General features: G+C 38.8%; 1 protein-coding gene across 1 annotated transcript in view; it reads right to left on the bottom strand.

The window, feature by feature from the left end:
* Window positions 1-14,013, bottom strand: part of LOC122808293 (melatonin receptor type 1C-like) — a 97,440-nt gene extending 83,427 nt beyond the window's left edge. Inside the window, exon 1 of the mRNA XM_044079258.1 lies at window positions 13,925-14,013. Within this exon, the coding sequence (XP_043935193.1) occupies window positions 13,925-14,013 (89 nt within the window). The remainder of the gene's footprint in view (window positions 1-13,924) is intronic.
* Between the last annotated feature and the right edge of the window lie 5,918 nt (window positions 14,014-19,931).

Genomic DNA, 19,931 nt, shown 5'->3' with positions numbered 1-19,931 from the left:
TTGGCTATACAACATGACTGCATTGTGCTCACCCATCTCTCTGCAGGAAGCAGTCAAAATTCAGTTAATATTCTGCACATATTTTCATTTTACACTGTTAAAGAAATGGATAGCTTTGGTTCTTTCCTACGTCCCTCTTACACATTCCTGTCTAGCTTTCCCTTTGTTCTCCCCCTGCTTGCTCCCCATTTTCACCACTTTAATCTGGTCAAAAAATAGAATCACACATAACACACATAAAAGCTGTAAAAGCAATGCATCTCTTCACTTTTTGGTTGGATGTACACATTGTGTACCAACATGCTGCAACAGGGATGCAGCAGAGAACTGCAGTTACCCACACACAATGCCACTTAACACCACTGTGCTATGCCAACACAGCAACACATTTACTATTTGATTGCAATATCACTCTATAATTAAAAGTATTTCAAAATATTAGATACACCTAAATTTGATCCCAGAACCATATGGTCCCAAAAAGGAATGTATTAATGCATTAACACATGCTGCCACAGAATCTGTCAAGCAGTAAGTGTGTTTTATAGACTCAATACTAACTGTCAGACTTTAGCAATGTGGCTCGCATTTGTGCATTGCTTAGCTATGCACAAACATGTGCATCACTTGTGCGTATGCACTTTTTTAACCATCGAGCAACCCCACTGCCCAACACACTATGAAAAACTAAATATTATTGTGTATTACTGCTGTTTACTGTCCATTTATTGTCTAAGACATGACATTACATGTGGAAACATTACAAACTGAAGACTCTACCTCATACTATCTCACATGTTTACAATGTAGCCATCTGTTGCCACCCTACCAAGCACTGCAACCCTGGTGTCTCAGTACTTTTTACACACATATATCAACCACACTACAGCATATAATATCAAATGTTGTGTGATGTGCAATACACATCAATCTGGTAACGTGGAACTACAACTATTGACCCATACATCTAAAAAAACCTTATTTACAAGGCCAGGGAAAGAATCAGCATGCATCATATCCATAGAGACATAGGTGAACTTCAACACACGTGATTGAAACAATTGTTTTTGTCAAGGGTAGATCTTGCTTATTGAACCTTGCAGGCTTCATTGATACTGACCCCAAACACCTGGATGAAAGATAAGAGGACATACTACCTAGGTCTTTGACAGTATCCCTCATTCATGTTTCATAGTGAAGATCTTCCATGTGGGAATTAAGCCATACAGTAGTAGATGAATAGCCAACTGGCTCACTGACAGAGCACACACTCTCAAAGTTAGGGACTGCACCACCACCACCAGCCACTTACTATTAGAACACTACAGTGATCTCTGCTAGGCCCTCAAATGTTTGCAAACTACTTCTTTAAAGCACAGGCAATAGCAGATGACCTGTGATTTACCAAGATTTCAGATGAGTCAGAAATGGATACACTCATATAGAGTCCCCCAATGATGCTAACATAATGATTGGTGGCAAACTCACACACATAACCTTAAAGCATGCAATGCCTCCTTGTCCCCTTTGACAGTGAAGTACCCCTGCTAATTATGATATACACAGCAACCCTCTAAGCTAAAATACATTGTTGTGAGTCTTGGGAACACATGTTCAGAGCAATCTACACTTTCATCACTATGTGTCCATAGCAGTGACATAAACATTCTGCATTATGCACATCATATATATGGAAATCACATTCAAGACCAGGGTGGTCATATCTCTGCTGCACTCTACCCTTATCAAACAACTAGTGGAGTACAATACTTCCTTCTGTCTGTACTTCAGGAGACACCTGTAGCAATCGGAGAAGAGAAAGATTAGTGCCTGGGAGAATCCAGGACCTCCAGATATGACATACATGGAAAGACTGACAGACTTGTCACTGTACTCAGTATCATTCAGGCTTCTGAGAGGTGATGTATGACTGGCCCTAAGAGTAGTCTCAGACCCTGCCCTTCTGGAAATTCTAGACAGCTGCAAATCAAATGGGACAAAAATAACTTGCCCCAGGGTTTTCAACCTAGCCTGTGACATAAATGGAACATGCTGGGGAGAAAGATATAGCCCCAAACAATTTGCACTCCTCTGTAATAGGCTCCCACTGCATGTGAAGCAGTGCTCCTCAGTGACACTGTTTAAGTGTAACCTTGACTACTGGTTGGGTGATTGTAAAGTCACCTTTGAGGTGGCACCAATGTCCCACATGGACAGGGCCAGTTGGTGCTGCCCACAAAATCGTTCTGCTAACAATGAACATCTAACTGTGCTCATTAAAGGTGCTTGTGTTATTGCATGGCTAAGCTTCTAAAAAAACTAGGGCCATTAGGCTAGTAGCCTTCTATGAGCCTTCGAAGCTATGAATCTATGCAGCCAACACACCATCTTGTCTCCCACATGGCCGGCTGATGTCATCTATTATAAGTTCACCTGCACTCTGGTAAAAGACAGACTTGTGTCATGGTGCTTTCATAAAGTACTGTGCTCTGTAGTCTGTGTACTTAGATAAGTAGGGGTTTTGTTGTCACTGCAGTCCACTCTGTGTGTGTGTGTGTGTGTGTGTGTGTGTGTGTGTGTGTGTGTGTGTGTGTGTGTGTGTGTGTGTGTCTGCGTGTGTGTGTGTGTGTGTGTGTGTGTATGTGTCTAGATAGAAGATCAGAAATGTATATCCCAGAATTATTACTCCAATGACATGGACTGACAGTCTTTTGAAACTTGCATATGCCTACACATCCATTTCATGCAGCTCACCCAACATCTTGTCTACCACATGGCCTGCTGATGTCCTCTACTATAAGTTCACCTGCACCAAAAGTCAGACTTGAGTTGTGGCACATGTGTAAAGTACTCTGCTCTGTAGTCTGTGTACCTTAGATAAATAGGGTTCTGTTCTTGCTACACTCAACTGTGTGTGTCTAGACAGAAGAGCAGAGGTGTATCTCACAGTTATTGCTCCAGTGGAGTGGACTGACAGTATTGTGTTACTTGCAGATGCCAACACATCCATTTCATGCAGCCCAACATATTTTCCTTAAAGGCCTACATCCAAAATTCCAGTCCCTCCTTGTTTTTTGAGCTTCCCCCCTTTTTCATCATCATATCTTTCCAATTTGAATTACAGTTTTGTACTTGTGCTATGTATAGCAGCCTTAACTGTGTAACTGTGTAGCTCTGCCCTGTTCTGCTGGAAGAATCAGCTTATCCCATTTGACCTTGCCATCTTCCCCTCCCAGATAAAGTTCTTCAGCTCTTCAATAATTGCTATCCACAACTTCTCTTGTGTCTGACCTGTGTATAAGACTAATAGAACTAAAAACATGTATCTACTTGTATCTTACTATCCATATCCATATAAAAAATATTCCATTTTCCCATTTTCTTAGTTTTATATTATCTTTTTAGTTTCTTCCCACATATCCTTAGTTGCCACACCACTGTCATTTTTAATCCATACTCCTAAAGACTTCATTTTATCATGTCCCTATAAATATGGATATCGCTGAACCAATTCATATGTGGGTAGATAATTTACTGTTATTGTTTTTATTTTAGCTTTATTAATTTTGTATCATGAAAAGATTTAAATCTGTCTCAAAATGTTCTACAACACAGTAATGTCTCTTTCTGGTTTTGTCACATATAAAATTATAAAATCTACAAATACAGCCAGATTTTCTTGACTAATATACCAATTATATCCTTGAATTTTTGAGTCCATTGTTTTCTTTGCCAATTATTTTTAATATAATGCAAATAACAAAGGGGAAAGAGGACACTCCTCATCTTGTCTCCCACATGGCCTGCTGATGTCATCTACTATATGCTCACCTGCAATCATATAAAGGTCAGACTTGGGCTGTGGTGCTGGTGTAAAGTACTGTTCACTATAGGCTGTGTACCTTAGATAAGTCAGGGTTCTATTTTCACTTCAGTCAAGTGTGTGTGTGTGTGTGTGTGTGTGTGTGTGTGTGTGTGTGTGTGTGTTAGCTGTTGCTTGACATTACTGAGAGCATTTTACACCACCATATCGGACACTATCATATTCTTATCAACAGACACTGCTGATGTGATCAACTATAAATTGTTGTCTGAGACACGCCAAGTCAGACTTGAGCTGTGGCACTTGCATAAAATACAGGGTTCTATATAGTTTATGTACTTAGACAGGTAGGGGTTCTATTCTCACAAAAGTCAAGTGTGTTTGTGTGTGTGTGTGTGTGTGTGTGTGTGTATGTGTCTAGATAGAAGATCAGAAATGTATATCCCAGAATTATTACTCCAATGACATGGACTGACAGTCTTTTGAAACTTGCATATGCCTACACATCCATTTCATGCAGCTCACCCAACATCTTGTCTACCACATGGCCTGCTGATGTCCTCTACTATAAGTTCACCTGCACCAAAAGTCAGACTTGAGTTGTGGCACATGTGTAAAGTACTCTGCTCTGTAGTCTGTGTACCTTAGATAAATAGGGTTCTGTTCTTGCTACACTCAACTGTGTGTGTCTAGACAGAAGAGCAGAGGTGTATCTCACAGTTATTGCTCCAGTGGAGTGGACTGACAGTATTGTGTTACTTGCAGATGCCAACACATCCATTTCATGCAGCCCAACATATTTTCCTTAAAGGCCTACATCCAAAATTCCAGTCCCTCCTTGTTTTTTGAGCTTCCCCCCTTTTTCATCATCATATCTTTCCAATTTGAATTACAGTTTTGTACTTGTGCTATGTATAGCAGCCTTAACTGTGTAACTGTGTAGCTCTGCCCTGTTCTGCTGGAAGAATCAGCTTATCCCATTTGACCTTGCCATCTTCCCCTCCCAGATAAAGTTCTTCAGCTCTTCAATAATTGCTATCCACAACTTCTCTTGTGTCTGACCTGTGTATAAGACTAATAGAACTAAAAACATGTATCTACTTGTATCTTACTATCCATATCCATATAAAAAATATTCCATTTTCCCATTTTCTTAGTTTTATATTATCTTTTTAGTTTCTTCCCACATATCCTTAGTTGCCACACCACTGTCATTTTTAATCCATACTCCTAAAGACTTCATTTTATCATGTCCCTATAAATATGGATATCGCTGAACCAATTCATATGTGGGTAGATAATTTACTGTTATTGTTTTTATTTTAGCTTTATTAATTTTGTATCATGAAAAGATTTAAATCTGTCTCAAAATGTTCTACAACACAGTAATGTCTCTTTCTGGTTTTGTCACATATAAAATTATAAAATCTACAAATACAGCCAGATTTTCTTGACTAATATACCAATTATATCCTTGAATTTTTGAGTCCATTGTTTTCTTTGCCAATTATTTTTAATATAATGCAAATAACAAAGGGGAAAGAGGACACTCCTCATCTTGTCTCCCACATGGCCTGCTGATGTCATCTACTATATGCTCACCTGCAATCATATAAAGGTCAGACTTGGGCTGTGGTGCTGGTGTAAAGTACTGTTCACTATAGGCTGTGTACCTTAGATAAGTCAGGGTTCTATTTTCACTTCAGTCAAGTGTGTGTGTGTGTGTGTGTGTGTGTGTGTGTGTGTGTGTGTGTGTTAGCTGTTGCTTGACATTACTGAGAGCATTTTACACCACCATATCGGACACTATCATATTCTTATCAACAGACACTGCTGATGTGATCAACTATAAATTGTTGTCTGAGACACGCCAAGTCAGACTTGAGCTGTGGCACTTGCATAAAATACAGGGTTCTATATAGTTTATGTACTTAGACAGGTAGGGGTTCTATTCTCACAAAAGTCAAGTGTGTTTGTGTGTGTGTGTGTGTGTGTGTGTGTGTGTGTGTGTGTGTGTGTGTGTGTGTGTCTGTGTGTGTGTGTGTGTGTGTGTGTGTGTGTGTGTGTGTGTGTGTGTGTGTGTGTGTGTGTGTGTGAGCTGTTGCTTGATATTACAAAGAGTATTTTACACCACCATGTGTGGCACTGTTATTCCATATTCTACTCAGCAGACACTTCTGATGTCATCAACTATATCAAATTTCTGGATATGCAGACCTCCCACCAGGGCAGGCTAAGAGAATGGTCTGGAGGCCAGACAAAAGTCACATTATCCTATACAATAAAGATTACAATTACATGGATTTTAATTTATCCACATACACCATGGTATGGTTTATAGGCCCTGTGCTATCTTGCTGAGAAAGCTCTGTGTTCTCTTCAGCTGCTGCATGTGTCTGGTGAGGTACATGCAAAAGAAGACATTATACTCTATTAGTGTTCTGATGAGATTTGACTACAGTGCTGATATACAATTCTAAGATGTCAATATGATGGCATGACGTATGATGTGCACAACATAGGCTTTCAATACCATTGTGGGCACTTGGTGGTCAAAGTTCAGATTGCTATCTGCATGTGTTACACACACACATTTCTTCACTTATTTATAGATTCTGTGCCTCTGTCACCATTCAGTTGTCTACATTAGCTCCTACTGTATGATGTTATCATCACTGATGGACTCAATGATTGCAGACAATATGCATGAATCAGCAAACTTGGTAAGACAAAGGCCATATAATTTAGCCTGAACTGTCAAATAGTGTCCAAGCAGTAAAGGTCCAAGCCCAGATATCTGGGGATTGCCAGCGGTGACTGCTTTACTGGTATAGGTTTATTCACTAACTTTCACAGTATGTGTTCTGCCAGAGAGCCAACTAGTTACCCATCAACTGACATAATGGTTAATCCCCAGACGGGAGGGTTTCTCAATGAAACCTGTATGGGGAATTGCATCAAAACCCTAGGCCAGATCACGATAGGCAGTATGCACTGTCTTGCTTTCATCCAAGCTTATCAGATGGAATCAACTGGTTGAGACAACATCACAGATCACCTATGGCATGACTCAGCACATAAACCTTTCTGATACTGTAGAATACACATTTCAGCAAACCTTCCACATGGACTATCTTCCCATACAAGGGTGTACATCAGCATGCATCCACGTGAGTTGGGGGTACAGCACCTGATGCATGCATTTATAGAGATATCCTGACTCTCTTTGACTGTGAGGTGGACCAACATGTCATAATGAACCTCTTGTGCATGTACACTAGTAATATTCTGGCTGTGTGCAACAGACCTGTGTAAGTTGTTAATGCCACATCAGGTATGTTACATCTGAAAAATATCCTCAACGAGGTCATTGAGGGCATACATGATGACAGCAGTATCATCTTGTGGAACTTGACCAGGTTAAGGCATTTGGCACAAACCCACTCTGAGGTATTCAACCAACACTGTCATATGTGGCCATAAACAACTATATCACCAAATGGATATACCTGTGTATCATATACATGGCATCTCACTATGTTGAAGTGTGTGACATGACCTATATCTCAGTTCTAGTGATCAGATCCATACATCAGGGCTATCTGCTTAGCTAAGTGAAGGACACACAGATGGCATATACATGCTGAGTCCAAACAGTTGCTGAAGGACTACAGATTGTTGGCAATCAATTGACTTCAACTGTGATATTAGTATAATACAGACAATATCAACACATACCAAAACTGCCGGCTACAGCCATGATAACACCTGCATTGATGAGAAACATGGAGTGAGGACTTGTTGATTCAGGAAACAAACACACCGCCCAAGTATAATGTGAATGGCACACCCTATAATCACACCAACAGGTATGTTACCTGTGTCCTGGAGTAGATGTTAAGTGGCACATCCACAAGCATGTGGTCAAACTGCTGACTACTCCCTTGAAAGTAACACAAGTACTGGGTATGTAAAGGACATACACATCAGAGGCCATAATGCCTTTATGCTTCCCAGCCTTCTTCATACCAATAACTGTGTACACCACACCCTTCTTCATGTACCTCCCTCCCTACACATCTTCCACTGATGTGTAACTGAAGTGTACCACCTTTGTCACAGTGCATTTTCATACAGTTTATTGACCATGCCTAGGTATTCTTTTTGTGGAATATACATGACTATCTGATGGTGCGAAACACCAGTCAAGTTGTTAAGCCAGATGCGTGTGTGCTACCTGTTCTACTTATGCACACACTACATACATAGATGTTTGACAGCATTAATGGTATGTATATCAGGCATGACAGTGTGGATTGTGCCATATATATATATATATATATATATATATATATATATATAGACAGAGAGAGAGAGATGCCATGTACACAAGTCAGCTAGCCTGTATTGCCCATGCTATCGCACACAGGTATAGCAGTGTCCCTCCTTATACCTCTAGTAGATGTTACAGTGCCAAGACAGTGTACATGGTTACTCTCATAGAGTGTGGATGTATCATAATAGTTGTTCAAGTGTGTATGTGTCTGTCTGTGCAGACTTATCTCTTATCACTCTACATCACATATGTCATATCAGAGGCATGGGATTAGTGGTGGTATTATTCTGATAATGTCTATGATTGTGGTTGGTTCTTGTAATGTTTTCCATGGTTCTTTACCAGTGTCCAACTTGCTGGAGACCTCTGCTAAGAGTACACTCATACTAAGGCATATCAGTTTGCACAGCTTTACAATATGCACCCTACCCTTATTGAAGTCAGAACTCTGATAGATATCCTCTGCATTATACATAGAAGGATGCTTATCTCACACATTCGCCCCATTGCTATATCACCTTGTGTGACTCACATAAAAAACTGTACTGTACAGTCCTTACTGTCCCATATATATATATATGTATATATATATATATATATATATATATATATATATATATATATATATGTGATTGGTGTTGCTGTTACAACCATCTTCCATTGACATTCCTCTGCTGTACATGAGGCGGTTTTGCCTGTCCTCTTTCTATGTGTTTATTTCTACAATTCATCTGTGTGTCCCTATTCAATACACACACTTCCCCTGAGTAATCATTTTACATGGCATTTCATGTCCTCTTAGAGATCATTAACACAGCTTCAGTACAGAATGCCAGGAATGGGATATCATAATACTCTGCACTGTAGGTACACTGTCCTGTACTGTGTTAGGACCATATACTTCACATTCATACCTCTCAACTGTCCAGATATTCCCAAGATGTCCAGATGTTTTCCTTATCAAATTTGTGGCTTTTGGCCATATTACTGGGATTATTTCTGGACTGATGCAACTATATATTATATACATTTGAGTGTATACCTCTCAAGTTTCCTGATATGTGTAGAGTGTCCAATTTTTGTTTCATATTTCTGATCTTTTCCTCATAACATTTTGGTTTTATGGCAAATCGTTGGCATGCCTTTGTGGAGTTAAGTCAGAAACTGATGACAGATATTTGAGTTTCAAACTATATACTCTTCAGAAAGTTCATGCTACTGAAAAACATTATTATTCTATTAACTTTCTAAGTTTGGAAGAGCAATATTAAAAATCATTCCCAATTTTTGGGCCTCTGACCCCCCCCCCCATTATTTATTGTTTTCTTCAGATGTTTTGCTCAAAGAGGTTGAAGGATGTTTGAGTTTCATTCTACCACATTTCTATGTAATGTCCATGGCAAATATGTTTCTATTTCTGGTTATATGGCCCCACATTATGTTGCACTTTGTGCAGATGTGTTGCAATGACAGTGTGACAGCTATCAGTGAAGCCCTGGTAATCATTGTGGCATTCTGCGCAAATCTGCAAACTGTAGGTGCTCTACTTTAAATAGAATTGTATCTGCATTCACTTACACAGCTTCCTGGCCAGCAACACTGTTTGCAGTCATGAAACCTAGCCTAGACATGCTGTGTGTCATTAATATGCATTGCCTACTGCCGCTTGCCCCTCACCACTGCTCAAACATGTAAAGTACATGTAGACTTTACACAGAGTATACGCAGAGTTTATTGAATCCCAGTGGATGACGAAACAAGTTTGTATACAAGCTCATATCCAACTGTGTAGCAAAGCTTATGAATCACAATGCCTTGGTCACACAATCCTACTGTGTACTAGATCTTCTCCATGAGGGAATACTTCTCACTACTGCCCATAGATTTATATTTATTGGCATCAATTCATAATTAATTTGTCATTGTCTAGATATCACTCATGATTTTGCCTGGAATGATTTATAGCTATTCTTTTGTGAGAATAATACATTTGAATTCAGTAATTCCCAATTAAGTAGTGCATGATAAAATTAATTACGTTTTAATTATATTAAGTACAATGTTTTTTTTTCATTGATGAAGTAAGATAATTTTTTCTAAGCATTATATATTTTATTTTGCAGATATCCAGTTTTGAAACATTGTTTAATTTATATCTATGCAATAAATAGTACTTTGAGATTTATAGTCCCTGTGAATAAGTTTAGGAAGAGTGTATGGGGAAAAGGAATTATTTGGCTGGTGTAATTGTTTAAATGATTTTCTGAATTATTACCTTAATATTAAAACAAAGGAATACAAGCACAGGAATACAAAAATCAAAACATTTAGCTGGATTCAGTAAACCTGAACAGCTTGCTAAAGCATTGTGTATGTCATGGCACAAAGCACACATGGTAGCTTGCGGATTTCTGTTCAGTAAATGGCTCTATTGTGTAGAGCTGTGCAAACATGGTAAACATCATGATATGCTAATTGTAGCATAAGCAGCTTAATTCTATGGTAATCGACTAATCCCAAATAGAGGAACTATTCAACAAGCTGTAAAGCAATCATGTACACTCAGTGCAGGTTTTCACCTCGAATTCCAAAAACTATTGGAATACAGCTATGGAAACTACACTAGAGGGATAGAATGCTACGGCTGCTTTTGCCCTTCCGCACATGTATGTTCAACAGGTTCCAGTTTATACTGTTGCTGATGATGATGATAGACCTCAGGTAAGAAGCAGAAGGGTGTTTACACCCAGTTTAACTTTCATAGTCTGCATGAGGTGGAAATAGTAGAGTGCTGCGGGGTAGATAAAGACACACTCCAGGAACTCTGCAGTTTCTGCTGTCCTCAACTGAAAGTGAGGGCAAACCAAGGGGAATCAATACCTGTGGCAACCAAGGTATGTGTAGCACTCAACATTTTAGCTACAGGAACCTTTGACAGACCAAAAAGGGGCAAGCTGGGGGTCTCACAGTCTTTAGCCTCCAGGATCCTACCTCAAGTCCTCAATTCTATACTACAGCATACCAGTAAAATATATATATTTTTCTTATATCCCTGAGGACAGAGCTGCAACTATGCAGGATTTGTACCCCAAAGCACCCTTCACTGAAGTCGTGGGTGCCATAGACTGCATGCACATTGACATCAAAACACCAACAGAGGATCATGGAAGGATCTACATAAACAGAAAGTTTTTCCACTCCATTAACTGCCAGGTCATGCATAATGCTAAGGGAGTCACCCTGAATGTGTGTGCTGGCAACCCTGCCAGTTACTATGACTCCAATATCTGGCACAACTCATAGGTGTACCAGAGGTTTTCTGGGAGAGTATCGCACAAGGCCATTTACTGGGTGATGCAGTGTATGTACTCAAACCATGGCTGATGACTCCCATCAGAAATGTGCACACACCCACAGAGGGATGCTATCACAGAACATATGTTTGGACTGCTGAATTCATGCTTTTGGTGACTAGCTACATTAGGGTCCTCTGCAGTATGATCCCAGTACTTATGCTGAAATTATCACTGTCTGTGCTTTCCTAAACAATATCATCCTGAGAAAATAGATGAAACAAGAACATCAAGGGGAAGGAGCACACATTCCACCACCACTGGCAAGGTCACCATAGTCACATGCAAGTGAGAACTCAGAGGGGGATCCACCAACTGATGCGGGTGTAGATAGACATAGGTGTGCACAATATGCTCTCATTCTGGACAAGAGGTAAAGCATAGCACACATGCTGGCCACATAAGGGTACAAATTCCATCCTATGTACATACATACAGCAAAATTAATGCCAGGCAACACTCACAACATTTACTTACCCATTTAATGGCTGTGTATTGCTAGCATAAGACAGAGTCAGCCCCAAATTATGACAGTTGTAACTGCAGGACTATTAAGGTAAGTGCTGAACTTGGAATAGGAAAATAAATGGGTAAGGACACAAATGAATGACATATATTTGCATACTGTTACTTGAAAATGTACCTAAGTAGAATGTGTGTGATTTCTCCAACAATGACAGCAATATGTGGCAGGACTGACTTGTGTAGATAGATTCCTGCTATTTATCAACTAACATGCATCATGCATCGACAATACCTACAATAGAAAAAGCAGTCCAAAGTCTAATTATCCCTACATTCTCACAAATGGAGCAATAAGCCTCACTGATCTACCAACAATTTCAAGGTAGTAATAAACACAGTAAAAAGGGTGTAAAAAATCAGTAATTGTTTTAAAATAGCATCACCAATACATATAGAATGTACTCAGTTAGCTATGCACCCTGTGCATCGGAAAAAATATATATGTATCCCTGAATCCAAAAGATAGAAACACAGTGATGGTACAGTTGTCATCATGTGTACAGGGTGGGATGGGGGGTGCAAGAGGCTAAGACTGACACAAAAGTAGTGACTTTGTTTGAGTAAAAAAGACAGGCAGAAATGTAGCTAATTCTCAAGTGCCCACTGAGACTGAATGACCTGCAAGCCTCATGAATGCCTCATGTACCTGTTATGTGCATGTGTGCGAGTGTGTGTGTGTGTGTGTGTGTGTGTGTGTGTGTGTGTGTGTGTGTGTGTGTGTGTGTGTGTGTGTCTCCGGTCTGTGTGTGTATCTGTATGGGAGATCAATGTGAAACATGTGTGTGACTGTCTGCATGAGCACAGTCAAGCTCTGTGCTAGGTGTACCTCTCAGCATCTTGGACAGGTGTGATCCATGCATGGTAAAGGTATCAGTTCATCATCAGAGTCAACTGGCATTGAAGTCTCAGTAACCACACTTCCCTGATCAAGAGTGTCAACCTCAAACTGTCCAATATCTGACGGCTCGGTTGATTGGCTGTGAGTTGGCATACTGACTGTGTCAGAAGGGAATACAGGGGATGTGTGAGTCACAAACTCAGTGTCAGATTCAACCTCTGCACCCTGAATGTACCTCCACTTGGCCACCACAATTATCAGAACCTACAGATATTGCAACATCAAGTGTTAGGAGTCCTACACTTCTACTGTCAGGATCACCTGTGATAATATGTAACAAACATAGGAATTAAATTACTACTACACTAAATATTAAACCAATAAAGATGATAAAAAAGTAATACTGGTCACACAACTGCAAATGGTACAACAATACAGACACTCATTACAACCTCTTCACACATACAGATAATTATGTATCTAAATAATGGTTAGTAATAAACAAATAGACATTTGCTTACCACAGAGGATGGACCTAAAGAAATGAAGCAAGAAAAGGAAGGCAATTAACTGTCATAATGGGAATAACATCGGGGGAGAGTGAATATACAATTGCCTATATGTCCTGTAAGAAATAGCTGTAACTGAAACTTGGCTGAGACATGCACCCACACCCATGTGTACTGAACAACTCCTTTGTATAACAATATAACTTATCAATAGATATAGATAGAAAAAATGTATCACAAAAAGTAGTAGTCAAATTGTGTATTTTATTCTACAAGCAAATACAAATGTTGCCATATGTGAGCTTACCTGAAAGCTGCTCCTGGGACAATTTGTCCTCCCAGCCACATCAGCATTGACATCAGGCAAGCAGTGCACAGTTTCCACTGAGCTATCTGAATCTCTGACAGTCAACAGGAACTCCTCATTTGTTGTCTATGGTGGCTCAGTAGCAGGACCACCCCCATAACCAACTGTTCTTGGGCAACTGCAGCTGCCCTCCTTCAGGCTAATGAAATCATATCAGTGGCACAATGACATACCTGATCATAATTTCTGCTGCGACCTCCAACTGCATTGGCATTCTTGAGTAACTGATTCCAAATCTCCTTTCTAGCAGCCGGATCCACATGTCGTCTCTCATGCAGAAATACTCCACGATGCCCCAGCTCCTGTATTATTACCACATTTTCCACATCACTAAAAAGGGGTTTTCATGGCTTTGTAGGCTTGGGTGCTATAATCCTATGTGACATAAAAAGAGAAGGGTAAAAACAGATACATATCACATAACTAATGTATTATTTACAAAAAACATTTAGTCTGTGTACACTTGTAAACATTAACTACTTGAAACACGCTTTTCCATTAGTACAACTGAAAGTTAGGTGGTTTTCATACCTCCCCCTCACACAAAAAACAAACGTTTGTACATATCAAGGAATACCACATAAGTTATGTATATATCTTTCCCACAGAAATATCAGGATGCCTATACATTTTCAACAGAAAAGTACTTGAAACACAATTTTCTTCTTGGACAAAGAATGGTAGTTAGCTCCTCCACCCTAGACCCCAAAAAGCACCAAACAAAGGTTTGTGCAAACCAAGGAATACCAAACCAATAATGCATCACTCTTCAGTGTTATCTCATGTACGTAATGTAAATATTGTAAATAGTTTGCTTTCCCTTTTCTCCCTTCCCTAACATTTGTACTTGTTCTGCCAAAGCTGCTATAACAAGACTCATGTGCTATGTAAAATCCATGTCAACATATGACTCACTTGCTATGTAACCAATGTACCACATCATGTCTCTGATTTGTAATGCATCTATATCCTAAATATTAATTTTAATTTGTTGTTTCTTAATGTATCTGCATCTTTGAATCTTAACTTTAATCTGTTAAATTTCAATGTTTACTATGTAATGTGGAGCTTTTCTCCCCGCGTCTCCAATGAAAACGAGCTCCTGAGCCCAGTGGACTCCCCCCCCCCCCCAGTTATCAAATTGAAATAAATAAATAAATATATGCTTTCCACACAATTATCAGGATGTGTAGACATTTACAAGAGAAAAGTAAATTTATAAATGGCAGTCACTTCTCACTGTGCCCACCACTCCCAAAGAGGCTGCCCTGGACCATCTTAGAAATATAATGTGAAGTGTCGGTGATATGTACATTGCATTTCTCTTCAATAACATAAAATATTGTAAAATCAAATTTCAAAAATAAAAATAATATTTTTGTTGAAAGTATAATCTGTCTATCTCAGTAATTTAATGACTGCCAAAAATAAGAAGTGCATAGGAAAATTACCTTCAAATGAATAACTATTCTGTTTTGTCCAAATACATGTCTCCTTACCTTCAAGTTCCATAGTTACATGGTTACATTTTATAGTGTAGATTTAGTTCTCTGAGCACTGTGAATATGCAAATGATGTCTGAACTCATTAGAATTGCCGAATACCAAACGTTTGACATCTTGCAGCATATGTAAACATAGTGTAGGTTCTGGCTTACAACTATGAATGGTTCATGTGAGAAAGAAGAAAACACAACAGCAAGTCAGACAACCTTCACTGCAGTGAGCATATCCATGAAGATATACTTACAAAGTGGGGAACTAACTTCAGCAAGCTTTGCAGTTAAGCAAAACATCACTCATTTATCATTATCCAATACTAATAGCAAAACTGTTTTCACTGTAATGCATTTTTATCACACATTTAAAGGAAAAATTATATAAAATGCACTATAGACTGTATGCCTGAGATTACAGCAGAGATGAGGGAATAATGAGCACAATACAAAGAGAAGACATAGCTGCATTTGTATAAACATATTCATAAATGGTTGTGTGATCACTCATTGCATTAAATATGTGAGCCACACATGTACAACCAGCTGGGAATATACAAGTGTGTGTTCTATTAATACTTTATAGGAAATGTGAATTGCTTGTATGCACATGATTTGATTGCAGTTGCAAATTTGTGTCTGTGACAAAGAGAAATAACACATTCCAGCTGTGTTTTGTAATTTAATTACTCTGACAGTTGAAATCCAGAGCTGTATAACTGTGTAACACGTGTTTAACTGTGATATTTTTTGGTATTTAACATTTACATGATGTACTACTTATTGCAACCAAGGTCAAATATGTAAAAAATTTTAAATGAATGTCATTCGGCTTAGGAAGTACAATCATGCTTGGTGGCATTGTGTGGCAGTAAGCACCTTGGATGATGATGACAGCAGATATTACACCAGTGACCCAGCTATGTGTATAGCATAGGTATAAAGACATTGAGGTACACAATAGATAAGATAGGTAGACCGTGGTTCAAGTTCCAAAGTATTTTTTTTACTTAGGAACAATCATATTGAGTATTAACAAAACTAGTATATAGTCACGTTTGCCTCTGCCATTTCCATATTGCTCACCTGTGGACAAAAAGGTTTACTGCTAAAAAAAAAAATTAAACAATGTTACTTGCTTTGCCTTCCTTCATACAAACAGGCTAAGCAGTGTCCATCAGCACTTTGCACAGTAGTGAGTGTGAAAAAATACACCAGCTACCTAACTTTCTATGTGTCACCAGGTGTAAGTTCATGGCCAGAAAGCCTTGTGAACCATGGTTCTAATCTAGCACACTTCACTTTTTATTAATGGTGTCACACTTCAATTTTTAACAAAAATAATATTATAAAGATACATATATATATAACAATAACTATGTGTAACAGGCTGATTGAGATTACACATGGTACCATTTGTATTTTATGTGTAACTTGTGTAGTATAATCTGTAATTATAACTGTATTTGCACACATAGGATAGACATCAGAGTTTACTGACAGTCATCTGCACACCTCCATTAATGGAGTTTCAAGTGTAAAACAAAATGTATTATGTGGTCTGAACCAGAACTCAAAAATATTCTCTGAAAGTGATATGCATTGTTACACATTACTCCTGCATCACACCTGAAAATGCATAAACCAGGACCTTGTCAGGTCACACACATACATGTCTAATTAAAGTATAGCACCATTACCTCTTTAAGGTGTATATCAGCAATGATCATGGTTGGCAAACATTTTTATGTGACAATGAGGAAAAACATGTGGAAATATGTGTGTTGTCTATTTTATATAGGTTCGAGTCACACATTGTACAAATTACTTTTATCAGTGTTTAAGGTCCCAAAAAAATGGGTCAAGTCATAAAACTGATTCCCCCAAATTCAGATCTTAAAAGCCAAGTTATTTAACATATCACTGATGACCACTAGACAAGCTGTTGTCAGGTATAGTAGCACACATGTTATAAATCAATGCCAGATAGCACATTATTATTCCTGTTTCATCAAATACGTCCCTCTTTGATTGGCAATGTTGCTCGCTGCACAGCACTGTACAAATGCAGTTGTTATGTTTGCACGGGTTTGTGTACTGGCCGTATTAGATAATATCACAAATTGGCAGCAAAACACTTTACTGTTGTTGTAGGACCTGTGCAGACATGGTAGGAGTTGGGAAGGATGCTGCACAATTCATTGCTCAAAGATGGGGTGTGGAGGTGTCAGAAATATTTATTGCACTCCTCGTAAATTGCTACAGCAGTAGGTTGCTGCAGGGGTACTATACTGGGTCTCGGTATAAGGTTTAGGCTTGTAACAGTTGAACCAAGATTGTCTCTGGTGCAGCTGGCATACCACAGAGTGAGAGCAATGCAGGCACCATTATAATGACCTGAAATGGTGTAAGGAGGCATAATTCATCCAGTAGCTGGATCAGTTTAGAACTGATGATATCTCACAATTGTATAATTATACAGATACAGCAACTTTAAATGGCATGGAATGCTGTAGATAACCAAGACTGGTGTTCATAATGTTTTCACATCTCTGTTCTCTCCTTCTTTGTTTTACAGCTGCTCAGGAAGTTTCAGCAAAAAGTGAGGCTCATGCTGAAATATTAAAAAGACTCAGAGAGGGAAGGGGTATGTATGCAGCACAAATGAACATGGTTGTATTTAAATTACTGTTCTTCTATCGTTACTAGAAACATAGGCATGCAGATCTTAATTGTAAAAGCAAGCATGCATGCTTTATTCTGTAGCTCAGGGAAACTGTATTAGGCAAGTGTAATAGTATATTCAGATTTGGTGGGTTAAGTTCTCACAAGTTACAAATTCATTCAAATTACAAAAATATCATTTTTTTATTTTAATACCAGCAAAATTGGCTTTAATGCCATGTTGTTAACTTGATCTGTTTGATATTTAAAAGCATGTATGCATATTGCAGTGATTACTTGTTATAATTCAGAGTCCTATTTTGGATTTGAAAAGTTAAGTAGATAATATAACAAAATTATATTCATGATAATATAGATTTCATGTGACATATGATGGTTCTATTTATCTCTTTTCTTTTTTTGTCTCATCCCACCCTTTATCTCTTTCTTTTTTATTTTATATATGTGAACACACCATTCTGATGTCATTCTTTTCTGCCAACAAACCAAAATTTTCAGCACAGGGAGGTAGGCTCAGCCTCCCAACCCTCCACCTGCTGCTGCATCAATACCCAGAACATCTGGGAAGCAACCTGGCAGTGCTGACTCCACAGCTTCTGCACTACCCGGCCCATCCATATCAGGCAGCACTGCCCTATTGCTGGTGCATTAGTACCCTCTGGGCGTATTAGTGGAGGTGGGGATTACATCATCCACCAGGAGCTGCCAGGGATGGGTGTATTAGATATTATAAATACCATTGGTGCCTCTCACAGCCGTCTGGAGAAGTCTCTCCTTAGAAAGCAAAAAATGACTCACACATTAAGCAATCCTACAGGGAGCTGAGGAAAGGGACAGTGATGACAGTTCTGAAGGGGAGGACTAGATTCTCACTTTTTCCTTGCTTGACAGACATGTGCTTCCAATGTTACCTACCTATCCTCAATGATGGTGTCCCTCAACATTTTGAATCTATCACCATCCCTGTGTCTGTCTTGTTCATCCCTTTTGTTTGTACCTGCTTCCTCAACTACACTACCTACTTGACCCTGACATTCCTATGTCCCTTCCCAAACATTCTTCTCTTCTTGAAATTCAAACAAAAAAAAAATGGGCATCTATCTCAAATAGAAAAATTTGACCCATACATAGCTCTCCACTTCACATATGATTTATTCCAAATGGCCATACAACATGATTGCATTGTTGTCACACATCTGTGTAATGGACACAGTCCACATTTATCTGATTTTCTAAATATGTTTACATTACAGTGTTAAAGAAATGGATGCCTATGGTTCTTTTCTAATGTCCTCCTACTTGCCCCCCCCCCCCCAACAAATTTCAACTCTTTTCTTATCTACCTCATTTTCACACCTTTAATCTGGTCAAAAAACAGAATCACACACCACACACATGGCCAGAAATGACACATAATAAAGCCTTTACTATTTGACGTGTGCATTTGCATTGAGTTTGGCATCATACACCAATGCCAAGTGGTGGTGAATGGCTCTTCATGACCTGGTGAGGTTTGCTATCAGCTGCACTTGTCCGATTATCTCCACATAATGCTGCTTAATCTTGCTGCATTAAAGAAACATACAGTTAAACCAGAGTAAAGTCAGTACTTTGAAACATTTACTTTGATAGTTATTCAGACTGCTGAATGTAGCAACATGCAAATTTCTGTGGAATTTTGACATAAATCAGTGGTCTGAAGATTTTTTTTGCAATATTTTCAAGGGTTTGACTCCAGATTCATCTGTCATTATTTATTAGTGTGGTGATGTGTGTGCATGATAAAGTTAATCATCCACATACTAAAATTTGCAACAGTTATGATTTTTCATGTTAATATATTGATTATAGACCAAAAAATGAATATCTAAAGTGACCTGCATCCTCACTGCTCTCACACTTTTAGCTAACCTTGGTCTGCTTGTCATAAGCCTGTTGTCCGTCTCTGAAGCCTTCTTTACCCTAAGGTCAGTCCCTCCACATTACACAGCATGTATGGT

Source organism: Protopterus annectens, chromosome 8.part0, assembly GCF_019279795.1.
Source record: "Protopterus annectens isolate FY-2018-M chromosome 8.part0, PAN1.0, whole genome shotgun sequence".
Lineage (NCBI taxonomy): Eukaryota > Metazoa > Chordata > Ceratodontiformes > Protopteridae > Protopterus > Protopterus annectens.
Note: the sequence above shows the minus strand (reverse complement) of the source record. Positions and strands in the feature narration are given on the sequence as shown.